The sequence below is a fragment of the Mesoplodon mirus genome (genome assembly GCF_964341445.2).
Source record: "Mesoplodon mirus genome assembly, chromosome: 4".
NCBI lineage: Eukaryota > Metazoa > Chordata > Mammalia > Artiodactyla > Ziphiidae > Mesoplodon > Mesoplodon mirus.
The window spans coordinates 74,423,302-74,436,918 of record NC_138979.1 but is presented as its reverse complement, the minus strand read 5'-3'; the positions used below and the strand labels follow the sequence as shown (position 1 = coordinate 74,436,918).

The 13,617-nt window shown below is 33.6% G+C and overlaps 1 protein-coding gene across 5 annotated transcripts in view; it reads left to right on the top strand.

Moving 5' to 3' along the window:
• Window positions 1–13,617, top strand: part of MEF2A (myocyte enhancer factor 2A) — a 171,012-nt gene that overhangs the window by 75,557 nt on the left and 81,838 nt on the right. For all 5 annotated transcript variants that reach the window (XM_082619381.1, XM_082619385.1, XM_082619383.1 and 2 more), the window contains exon 3: window positions 5,342–5,533. In XM_082619381.1, the coding sequence (XP_082475507.1) occupies window positions 5,480–5,533 (54 nt within the window). In that variant the 5' untranslated portion in view covers window positions 5,342–5,479. The remainder of the gene's footprint in view (window positions 1–5,341; window positions 5,534–13,617) is intronic.

The window sequence follows — 13,617 nt, the reverse complement described above, 5'->3', positions numbered from 1 at the left end:
GAATTGTGGACTTCATGTAGTTCTTTTCATGTTGGCTTTATATACCATACTCTAGTTTCTTAGTTTAAGTTTATTTAGAAAAAGTATTTTTTAATCTGTAAAATTCAGTACAATATTTTAGCAAACTGGTCTATGGGGGAAAGTCACAAATTACCTTCCAAATGTAATTTGTTGAACATTAGAAGCACGTGTAGACATTTTGAAACATTTGCTTAGTGTCAACAAAGGGAATATGCATCTCTGATGTTTCTGTCAATAAGAAAAATATTACAGTATTGTAAGCTTTTGAGCTATTATCTGCTATGTGTGTTTGTTTTGAATAAATTTCTAATTGCCTTTCATATTTGGTCCTTGATTTTGCTTAAATTTGTAGAATGCCCCAAACATGTTGAGAAAATGTTAAATTGTGGAGAAGGAAAACAAAGCCAGGGAGAAAGTTATTGCATACGAAGTCATATAGTGTGCATTTTACATCCTAACCATGATAATTTACTATGATAAATGGACATTTTCTATGTTTAGTGAAATTTTAAAAGAGAAGTGATTGGGGGTTATCAGCTGATATGTAACATAATTTTTCCTATTTAAAATATTGGAATACAAGTTCCTGGTTAGGGTTTTGCACAGAATATCTGCTTTTCAGGAAAGGATACCTGACTTAGGTGTTACCAGGTGCATTCAAATTTAGAATTGCTGTGCCTTCCTGGTGAATTGAACTTTTATTGTAATGAAGTATCCCACTATATTCTTATCCATATCTATATATATATCTATCTCATGCATCAAAGTTTTCTATGGTAAAGTATAGCCACACAAGCTTTTGGTTTGTGTTTTATAAAAGATATCTTTCTCCATGCTTTTATGCTTATTCTTTCTATATCCCCATATGTCAGATATATCCTCTATAATCATCTTATAATTAGGTTTTATTTTTTTAAATCTAATTTGGATTATTTATTAATCCATTTTTCCCCTCTGTTAGCTTGTTAGCTGTACAGGTGGCTCTTCATGTCTGAGGGTTTTGTACCCGTGGATTCATCCAACTGTAGATTGAAAATATCCAGGAGAAAAAAATTCCAGAAAATTCCCAAAAGCAAAGCTTGAATTTACTGCATGCCAGCAACTCTTTACATAGCATTTATATTTTATTATGTATTATAAGTAATCTAAGGATGATTTAAAATATATGAGAGGATTTGTGTGGGTTATATGCAAATGCTATGCCATTTTATATAAGGGACTTGCACATCCTCAGATTTTGGTATCCTCTCAGGGTCCTGGACCAATCCCCTACAGATACCAAGGAACGACTATATATACTCTTACTGTCTTTCTAGTGGTTATCTCAGAAATTACCACATGCATCTTTCATGTTTAGAAGTCTAAAGTAAATGAGAACTTTTTCCATTTCCTAATCAATGAAAGTGTTTTAGAACACTTTAACTTCATTTACTACCCTTCCCAATTATGTATTGTTGTGCATTATAATATTTTAAATTCCACAAAATACTGTCATTGTTTTATTTAGTCAGTATTCATTTAGAGTTACATATTTAACCCGTTCATTATATTTCGTGTTTTTGGTGCATATCCAAGCTGTATCTGGAATCCCTCTTTTCCTTCTACTTGAAGAAGTCTCTTCAATGTTCCCTGGTGACAAATTTTCTGATTCTGTTTGGCTAAAAATGTCTCTATTTTGCCTTCATTTCTGAAGGGTATTTTTTTTTTTTTGCCAAATACAGAGTTCTATTTTGGCATTTCCTCTGTTCCGAGCACTCTGAGGATATCATTTTGTTGTCTTTTGGCTTCCATTATTTATTTAAAGAAGCCAGCTATATCTTACTGTTACTCTTAAAGTTAATATATTTTTAAATTTTTCTGGCTGCTTTTAAGGTCTGTTTGTGGCTGTTTCTGTCTCTTTGTTTCTGTCCCTCCAACCTCCCCCTTTACTTTGATTTGCCTAAGTGTGGTTTTCTTTGTATTTGTTTTGGTTGGGAGTTTGTAGATCTTCTTCAATCTGTGGCTTGATGTCATTGATCAGTTTTTTAAAGTTTTAAACTATTAGGTCTTTAAATATCTTTTCTTTCTCATATGTTCTCGCCTTCCTTTCTGGGACTCCAGTTACATGAATTTTGGATCTTTTCTTCATGTTTCATAATATTTTCACACTCTTTTCTGTATTTCCCATTCTTGTGTCTTTTTGGGCTTCAGTGTATTTTCTTCTTTCCTATCTTCTGGGTCATTGCTTCTTTCGTCAGCTGTATCTAACCTATTGTTAAACTCATCCATCAATTTCTCAATTTCTGTTTTTAAAATTGTGTTTTTCAATTCTCTGTTTTCCATGTTTTTAGTGTTGTTTGCTAAAATTCTTCATTTTAAAAAATCCTTTTAACACATTAAATTAACTTATTTTAAAACTGTTTTCTGGGATTTCCTGGTTTTGCAGTGGTTAAGAATCGGCCTGCCAATGCAGGGGACACAGGTTTGAGTCCTGGTCTGGAAAGATCCACATGCTGCGGAGCAACTAAGCCCGTGCACCACAACTACTGAGTCTGAGCTCTAGAGCCCGCGAGCCACAACTACTGAGCCCGTGCGCCTAGAGCCTGTGCTCTACAACAAGAGAAGCCACCACAATGAGAAGCTCACGCACCACAAAGCGTAGGCCCCGCTTGCCACAACTAGAGAAAACCCACATGCAGCAACAAAGACCCAGCACAGCCAATAAATAAATAAATAAATAAAGTTATTAAATCTGGTCAAAAGTATGGATCATTAAAAAAAAAACAAAACTTTTCTGCTAACACCATTATCTGAATTTATTATGGGTCTATTTCTGGTGCCATTTTAAAGTCTTAGTTTTCAGTCAGATCTTGATGGGTTGTTTTATTTTAGACATTTCATATGAAAAATGATAGGATAATTTGAATTTTGGAGTCTTCTTGCTGGTAAGATTTACTTTTGCTAAAACCTTTTGGGAAGATTTTACTGGCATGCAGCTAGGCTAATGATACTAGGTAGCCCAGATTACCTCAATATAGTCAGATTGAGAAGATTTGAAGCTATATTTCTTTCCTTTTGTGGCCTGGTCTATTTCTGGTTTACCTTTTACCTAGGGTGTAGTCCTTTAGATTCCCTCCAGCTTCCCAGTGTGTTTACTGGAGCTATTCCTCCTAGCCAGGCTCTGAATTGAATATTCATGTCCCCACCCAAAGAAGTGTGGAAAGCTCTGCTTAGCTTCTCAGCCTCTCAGCTAGTGTTTTAAGAATCTATGAATGATTCTAGGGGAAAACGAGTCTGAAGTCTGGCCCCACCTGTTTCTTCTAGGTCCCAGCCCTGCAAATTCTCACTGTCTTAAAAGTTCTTCAGTTGTTTTAAACAGATTACTTTTTGTTTTGCTTTTCTAGTGGTTCTCAGGGAAAGATGGGTTTGAAGCAACCTACTCCACCATTGTCAAAAGCAAAATGCTCACATATGTTCAGAATTTTTCAGATTATACAAGTGCATATACCTTATAGGAGTTAACATATTATCTCTGTGGTGAAATGTGTGAATATTTACGTTGCCTGCTACAGTGCAAGTTTTCATAATGGGAATTGGATGTGCTGTGATCTATTAGAGAACATGATTTGGAGTAAGCCAACTTCTGTTGTTTATATTGCAGTCTGTTGAGAAAACAGAAACACTCTACAGCACAGCTGCTTGTTTAATTGATTCCTACCAGTGACTAGCCATCTTTCAGTTCCTCTCATGTTTCCTGCTCGTTCTTGTCATAGGGTTTTTGCACATGCTATTCTGTCTGCCTAGTAAGTATATCTGCATACTCAGGTTTGAGTATGGAGCAGTTCTCAGTGAAGCCTGCCCCGACCATGAATTTAGGTCAGATAAATGAACTTTTGTACAAACTCATTTATATGATGGTTTGACTAATGTCTGTTTTTCCCTACTAGACTCTGGACTGTGAGATCAGAAATTATGCCTTTTTTCCTTGACCATTTTATCATATGTACCTAGTTCAGTGTTTGGAAGTACCTGTTTTGCAAGTAGGTGATCACTGAATAGGTTATCAGTTGTTAATAGATGATCAATTAATATCTGTATAATTAAAGAAATAACAGAATGAGTAAGGGAGGATATGTAAGCTGTGCTGATGATAGTGATGGTTGTGATAAGAATTGGAAACTCACTGCTTTTGAGCAAAAGCCAGATTTATTTAAACACTGGATTTGCATAGTACAGTTGAAGTTTTATAGAGTTACATGTACAATATTAAAAATACTTCAAAAAATTCCCTTGAGAAATTGTTATTGTGTTATAACATTTGTCTCCCATCCCCCATCCCTCTGTAAATATTTTATTATGTAAATTTTGAAAGCACTGGGTTTTTGACACAACTATCATTCAGAGCATAACAAATTATATCATTACCAGTCATTCTACTGTAGAGAGAAATGGAATAAAAAATCGTTGTTTTTGAAAGATTCACAGTCTCAAAGGGAAATGATCTTGGAATTTATACACATGTACCCACAAAATAAGGTGCTATGATTTATTCTACCAAGGGGAATTGGTCTTGGCTTCATCAGGGTGGTGACATTCAACCTGAATCTTGGCTGATAAGGAGGAGATAATTAAATGGCTAAAGGAATAGTGTTTCATTTAGGTGCATATTATTATGAAAGTATATAATGTCTTTGTGGATTGACAAATAGTAATTTTGCTAGTGGCTAGGGCAGTTTGCAAGAAGAGTTTGTAAAGGCAGATTGGGGCTACCCAGATCACTAGTTCATCCTTAGACATGGAGGCTATCAAAAGCTTTTAAGGATATTCCATAATGTTTGAGAGTAGAAATTCTAGAGACTCCCTGAGTTCATATTCCAAGCTCTGCCTCTTACTAGCTGTGTGACCTTGGACACATTACTTAACAGCTCTCTGCCTTAATATCCCTATTTATAAAATGGAGATGATAATTATAACTCAGAAGATTGAAGTTATGATTGAAAGAGTTAAGGCATATTAGGTACTTAGAAAAGTGCCTGGCACATAGAAAAATCTCAGTAAGTGTTGCTCTTGTTTTGCTGTTATTATATTCATTGAGGAAAAACTCAAAGGTTATATATAATTGCACTCTTTTAGCCAGAACTAGAGGCATGAAAAGTTTCAGGAGATATTTTAAGGGTAAAGTTAACAAGGCTTCAACTTGTTTACTAATTTTATGTAATGAAAAAGTTCAACTAATAATGCAGTCTGTGTGCACTATAAAGGCAGGTTTGAAATTTGTATAACATTTTCACGAGTTGCAAACTTATAGAACTTAAATTTTCTAATTTGTGTTTTCTTTTAGATCTTATAGAAAATTTCAGCTGTAGCCCTTGAACTAGAAGCTGAAATAATAGAAGCTGTGTACCATGCATTAGGGTATTGAAGAAAATTAATTTTTGAATTAAATATTTGGAATATAAGGAAGGAAAGGTGACTGAAAATGGGGCGGAAGAAAATACAAATCACACGCATAATGGATGAAAGGAACCGACAGGTAAATGAAAATTTTAATTTATCTATTTAATTGGTGTAATTTTTTTTAAAAAGGAGTGTAGGATAGAATGGTTGATTTTTTTTAAATTAATTTGAAGTCTAAATATTTTTATTTCCAGACTACATTAAAACATTTAGCAATCAAAAGCTTCTGACTTTTCATCATGTGCTTTAAAGAAACTTTTTTTATTATAGAAATCGTTTTCGTTAATTATAGAAAACATAAATAAGCAGAATAGGAAAAGTAAAATCACTGCAATTCCACTACTACCATCCATTGTGTAGGTTTATCATAATATATTTAATCTTCTGTACACTTGATTATGTTGGTTAGTTTTCCATATATTGATGATTATTTTAAATTACCACCTCTATTGTCATAGTTAGGTAATACCCAAGTTAACTGTGGTTATCAGTGAATGTGTTCTGGTCAGTTAGATTTTCTGATTCACCAACAAATAATGAGAATTTTTTTACAACTCTTATTATCACAAATACTTCTAAGTCATTTATGTATATATCTCAGCTTTAATTGATAAAATATATTGAACTTAATTTTCACTACAATGTCAGTAAACCCTTACAAATTCAGGGTAATTATAATGATACTGGTATATGAAGCCCAGAAGTTGTAAGAGTTTAAAGCAGGGGGTGGCAAACTATGTTCCATGGGCTGGCTGCCTAGTTATTTTTTTTAATAAATAAAGCATTATTAGGACATTGCCACGCACATTTGTTTACATATTGTCTTTGGCTGCTTTCACACTAAAACAACAGAGTTGAGTAGTTGCCCCAGAGACTGACTGTATGGCCCATAGACCTAAAATCTTTACTCCCTGACCCTTTAAGAAAAAGTTTGCCAATCCCTTCATTTAAAGGAAAGAAGGAAAAATAATATCGTAGACTATTGTAAAGGAACTACTATTGAAAGCCAATGCAGAAGGGAGGGATGCTGTCTCCAGAAAGGTTGCATATCAGAAGTTTCAGGAACAGCTAGCTGGGTTTTGGAAGCTTACCAGGAATAGAACAGTACTGAAGATGTGTTTTGTAAAGCCTGAGTAGTAGTTCATCCATTTAATACAGATATAATTGGAGACAAAACTCAACTGAGCAGCTGGTAAAGAAGTTAGTGGAAGTGATTAGGGTTGCTGATAGACCGAATTGAAGAGGTCCCCTTGTTTCAGCTCATGAAGATTCCTTAGCTAAAGTGTTAAGGCTCACACAGTATGATTCGTTATGAAGGTTGATAAAATAGGGAAGACTGATAAAATAATCATACCATCATTCCAAAGGAATGATTCTAGCAAGATTGCAAGTAAATTTTCCTTCACAAGTCTGAGGATTGTGACGTGTAGAGGGGGCATGGGGACCTGTTTCATGATCATGTGCAGCGTAAATGTAAAATAGGATTTATTGGGGAATAACGTACAAGCAGAAGATTAGCAAAGCACCTAAGATCCCTTCAGCTCTCGGTATCCCATACAGAGTCACGTTTAAATTGAGCATAGATAGACTAGAACTACTAGTGGAAAGGACTCCACATGTTTAGAGGGAAAGGACAACTAGGAATATGTAAGTGACTGTGTAATGGGAACTTTTTAAGTTAAGGAAATGACCTGGTTAAAAAAAATGGAGCCTGCCACTATATCTCAGCAACTAGAAATAGCCTATTCCTGTGTTGAATTTACCTGCTAAGTCAGCTTCTTGCCAAGCTGCCAAATGGGACAAGGGTGTCTGAATTTCTCTTCAGATGATTTTGGCAAAAAAAAAAATGCAGAAAAGATATAAAAGAGGTAGTTGGGTAGTTTATTTTTAAGGTTAGATTAGGAGCAATTTGTCATAAACTAAAAGGGTATCTTAATTTTACTGATTTTGGAATTTGTGGATTCTTAGTTAAAAGTTTCATTATTCTTGCATTAAAGAGGAAAAATCATTCCCATGCAGAAGAGATGTCATTTATTTCATCCAAATTTGAATACCTACTTTACCTGAGAGACTGCTAGGCACTGGGAACTCATTAAATACATTTAAGTGTATTGCAAATAGAAGTAAGCTTAGGTGATAGGAGTGTTTATGGAAGAAACCACCAACCTCTGATGGTGGGGTAGTTCAGGGAGCAGTTACTGAAGGAGGTAATAAAATAGAGTTTTGAATTACTAGAGTTTTTGAGCTAGTAAGATAAATAACACACTTAAAGTCATTGGAACATTCCATGTTCTTTTGTGCAACATTATGTTTGTGAAATTCATCATTGTTGCATGGAGATGTATTTTATACATTTTCATTGATGTATAATATTCCATTGTATGACTAGAACACAATGTATATATTTATTCTCTTGTAAATAGGCTTTTGCATTTTAGATCTATTCATTTGGAATTTGTTCTTGTGTGTGGTTTGAGGTGTAGGGGTCAAAATTTGTTACCTTTCAGATGGATTTTCACTTGACCCAGTGCGATTTATTGCAAAAACCATACCAACAAAGCAGAAAAGAACATATGCTCTTCATAAAAAACTCAATAACAGGCATAATTAATCTATGATGCTATAAGTTAGGTTAATGATCTTCCTTGGGACAAGGTGATAATGACTTGGAGACAGGACAAAAGAGTGTTTCTGGGGTGGTGCACCAGTGTATGCTAGATTTAAGGCCATATTCTTTTCTTTGAAAATTCACTGAGCCACACACTCAGGATTTGTGAGCTTTCCTTTATGTTATGCTTTAGTACGAAGTTTACATTTTAAAAAGAACTAGACCAAGAAGGACAAACACAGTTTCATCAGAAACTTCTAAGTGGAAGTGAAGTCTTTCATCCCTCTAAAGTTTTGGCATCTTGAGTCCTTTTTGCTTGAGCAGCTTTCTCATGTCTTAGAACAGGTATTTGGTGTATTTCACTCTTTTTGTAGTTGATCTCAGTGGGTTCTTTGGTCTTCCATCAGTCACTCCATTTTACTTACAGACAGACATCCTCTTATACTTTAAATAAAAAATGAAATAGAGTTAAAAAAATTATTTTAAGGCAGAATACAGAGAACAAACAATACCTCAAACGCTGTTACTTTTATTATCCAGAAGTAGTGTATGTCAATTCTGACATATTTGCTGCAGATATCTTTCCTTGTAAAAGAAAAAAATTAAAAATTTACTGTCCTCTATAATTTTTCCTAGTCTCATTCCTCTTTGCTTCCCCAAAGTAACCCCCATCATGGATTTAATTTGTATTCTCTTTATTACTTAAGCACATATTACTGAATATTGTTTCAACATGGTTTAAAAATTTTACATAATAGCATTATTATCTGCACATGCTTTTTCACTAAATGTAGTGTTTTGGAGAGTTGTCTGTGTAATTCATTTAGTACAACTAGTTCGTAGGAAAGAATATGCCTCAATTCATTTATCAGTACTTCTATCAAAGAACATTTAGGTTGTTTCCAATTTTTTAGGAATTTTGCTGCGTATGTTACGTTAGAAATGATGCTCAAGCTACATCTGTGGACATGTCTCTGTGATAAATATCTAGAGGAGTTGCTGGGTTGAGTTTGTCTGTCATAGCTTTACTGTGTGGTTTTCAAGTTGCTCTCCAAAGTGGTTGTACCAGATACACTATAGTAATTTATGAAAATTTCTTTTCCAATACACTTTGCCTTTCTCCTTCCTTTCTTCCTTTCTCTCTCACTTTATTTTTTTATTTTTTTAAATATATTTTTTGGTCTAATGAAGGTGAAATGTTACCTGTTTTTGTGATTTGCCCATTTTTTGCTGGATTGTTGATATTATTCTTAGAAGTTCTTTATGTATTCTAGATATTAATTCTGTATGTATTTAATCTGTTTCAGATAGTATCTTTCAGTCTTTACCAAAACAATTTATAAACACTTTAATGATAGAACTTATTACAGTGTTTTATAGTAGTTTATATTGCCTTTACCAATAGATTGTGAACACTTTAAAATGTGTTAAGGCTTGCTTAATTTCCTAAATCATGATCAGTTTTTGGTAAATGTTCCAAGTGGACTTGAGATAAATGTGTATTCTTTTAATTGTTGGATGCAGGATTCTACATATGTCTATTCAGTCTCATTTTGTGTTCACATTATCTGTATTCTTTGTGTTTTTTTAATGTATTTGGTTTTGGCTCATTGAGACCTGTCAGTAATTGCACTTACCACAATGATGGATTTGTCAATTTCTCTCTATATTTTATTAGCTTAATACATATTGTTTTATATATTTGGGGAATATTTCATTAGGCTCATACATATTTAGAATTGTTATATCTTCTTGGTGAATTTTTTAATACATATTGACCTTTTCTGTCCTCAGGAAGGCATGTCTGTCTTAAATCTACTTAAATCTACTGTCTCACATTAATATAGCTACATCTTTCCTTTGGCTAGTATTTTCTTGATAGGTCTAGTTCTCTGCATTTACATTCAGCCTATGTCTTTATGCTTTAGGTATATCTTTTGTAAATAGTATATGGCTGGATTTTGATTTTTATCTAGTCTGGTAATATATCTTGACTCTCCATTTTACATGGATCTTATTCTTTGTCATCCTTTGTATATATATTTGGACTGGTTTATACCATCTTAGTTGATAATTTCAATTTACTGTGAGAACCTGATAGATAGAGGTCCTGGAGGTAAAACTCACAAAAGTGTAGGTATGCCTTCCCAAGACTGGGTCCCCCTAGCGTTCTTAACTTTTATACTTGTCCACAGTGATTCTCCAGCAACTCATCAATTACAGTTAAGATTTTCCTGCCCCTGTACTGGTTCCTCTGGAGGTTCTGCTCATGGCTCTGGTAATTTATGATTTGTAGTATCTGCCTCTCTGTCTCCAGTTTGGGAGGTAGAAGTTGCCCTGGGACCTCAACTCTGAGGGATCTAAGAAGAGTTGTTGGTTTTTCAGTTTGTTCAGCTTTTTACTTGTTGTTAGAACAGAGTGGCGACTTCCATGAATGTTAAGTGCTGGAGCAGAAACTCAAAGTCTCTCCTGGACTTTTAAACTCAACAATGAAATAAAGTATGTCTAAATATATATGATGTGAAAATCTTTACAGGTACTAGGGATTTAAAACATAGAAGGTCTTTTAGAGATGGTACAGTTCAACCTTCTTGAATTCAGAGAATTATATTAGTCCCAGATTTTACACAAAATCAGGAAAGCTGGTTAGGTTAAAACCAAATGTGTCTCAGTTTATAGAGGCACTGAATTTTGTAGTCTAGCCCTTTAGTCCTATTCTTTTTCTTTATAGTTATTACAGTACTGGAGTAAAACGACAATTTAAAAATAAAATTTCTGGGACTTCCCTGGTGGTCCAGTGGTTAAGAATCCGCCTTCTGATGCCGGGCATGCGGGTTTAATCCCTGGTCGGGGAACCAAGATCCCACCTGCTGCGGGGCAACTAAGCCTGCATGCTCTAGAGCGTGCATGCTACAACTAGAGAGCCTGCATGCCGCAACTAAGACCCGATGCAGCGAAATAAATAAATAAATAATAAATTTTATTTTTAAATAAAAATAAAATTTATGTTATTTTGCCTGATACTGAAATAGCTTTATTAATACTGATATGTTTTAAATTTCATAATATTTAAAATAAAATGAAATTAAATGTTTAATATGTTTCAAGTAAAAAAATTTTTAAGCCTGTTGCAAAACAAAGATTCAAATTTATAGGAGGAATTCTTAGTAATTAAAGGAGTGATGGCTGCATTAATCCTGACTCTTCCAACATAATTTCTCCAAAAATAGATATAGAAAAACAAGAAGAACAAATAAAATTACATAAAACCTACAATCTTGGCACAACTAGAAGGCAAAGCATATCAAATTTTACATTACCTCCAAGTAGAAAATTATTACCAAGTCACAGTGTGCTGTTTCTTGAACTTCTACTGTAAGTCTTTGAGGTGAGCAAGCATACATCAGGCAAAAAGTATGTGGGAAAGGAGAAGAGGAAACCTTGTAGCTGTCTTAAGATTGATTTGAAATCACTAACAAAAAGAAGAATTCTACCCTAAGTCCAAAAATTCTGAAAAATACTATTTGTAGGTCAGAAGAGACCACAGGTAAAGAAAGGACTTAAATGTATGTAGTGCTCAAGGAAGTATTATATATAGTCTTGAAAAGGTAACTATTTGAGGGAGAAGAGGGTAAAAAGGAAGGTAAAGGTACTCTTTGGAGAATGCTAGTTGAATGGAAATGAATATATGGATATATACAAATGGATATATGTATATATCCTTCAAGACAAAAGAATATGCAAATATATATATAACTATATATATATATTTATCAAAGGACACAAAGCTCTTCTCCCCATTGCCAGTACCCTCCCCAAAAGCCTTCCATTAAAGGGACCATACTTAACTCCTTTAGAAGGAGAGGTGCTCTTAAACTAAGAATATTTTAAACCACTCCCCACTGTTCTTTCCATAGAAATTCAGTGATGCAAGCAGTATTCTCTTATATATACTATTATAAAGAAGAAAACAAAATAATATTTACTACTATTTGGGTGATAAGATTGTTCCCCCAACAATGAAAAATTGGGAAAAAGCAGCTATATGACTTTCCAACCTGCAATAAATTTCCTTAAACAAATATTTAGGAATGTTACAGACAAAAAAATCATGATTCAGAATTTTGAAATACTAAGAATGGAAGTGAATTTTTTTTAAAAGCATGGATGAAACAGAAAGTGATTGAACTCCAGAAAATAAAAAGATAAAGTCATATCAAATCAAAGACTAAATTACAAAGTGGCCAAGGAATAATACATTCAAATGAAACCTTAATATTGATTGAAGGAAGGCAGGGAAACAACTAAATGAATGAAAATGAGATAAATAATTTCAAAGGGTTTGAGAGGAGTGGTTGAAAAGGGAGATAGATAAAGAAGATCGAACTTATGTATAAAGAAGATCGAACTTATGTATAATTGCAATCCCTGAAGAAGAAAAATGAAACCATAGAACTAATATTTAAACTATAATTAAAGTTTTCATAAATAAAAGGGAAAGTAAGATGCCAAGGATTAGGTGGACCTGCAGAGATCAACTCTGATACATATCCTACTGAAACTATTGGATTTTAAGATAAAAAAAAATCCTCGGCTTCTAGGTATAAAACAACAACAAATTTATAAGTGCAGAGAATTAGACTGGCATCGAATTTTGCAAAATCGAGATAATAAAGCACAAGGCAACAGTAGAGCAGCATTTTCAAAAAACGCAGGGAAAAAAGTCTGAAGCAAAGATTTCATTTGCAGTCAAGCTGTATTCAAATACAAAGATTATAAAAACAAGTTTTAAACATACTAGAGCTCAGGGAATTCTGTACTTATGAGCTGTTAGTGTGCAATCTAGTAGAGGATAAGCTTCATACAACTGAGAGATGTCTGAGGAAATAAGCAAAAAAATACATGATCAACATTTAATATACTTAACTATAGATTTTAGCCTAAAGCAACAGTGGGGGCAAGGGTGGAGGAATAATGTGTTATATATTATTTATTATATGTTACTTTATTGTGATAAAATAGAAATAATGCAACTGAGACATGGTAAGAAAGGAGGGGGAAAGAGGAAAGTAGAATAAGCACACTGGTTATTGTTTAGGCAATAGGTGGGAGTTAAAGAATATCATTAAGATTTGACACACCAAATAGTGAAAGATTAAACATGAAAACAGGAGACCAAGGGCATTTTTAAAAGCTGTAATTACAAAGGTAACCACTAGGACAAAAATGCTAATCTTTGTTAAATTTTTTTTAAAATAAAGGAGCAAAGAAAACACCTCATTTAGAGAGAGGAAAAAAATAGGAAATATACATAATATGTATAAGCATTAAATATTTATTAAAGTATTAAAATGACAATGAAATCTCTAAGCATTATCAGTCATATCAATAAATGTGAATGGGACTGACTCTTTATTAAAAGAAAAAACACTTCCAGTTTAGTTCACAAGCTCCAAATATAGGCAAAAAGAGACACACCTAAAATGGAATAATCAGAAAGACTAAAAATAAAGGTATGGGAAAAGGTATACCAGACAAATGAAAACAATGAG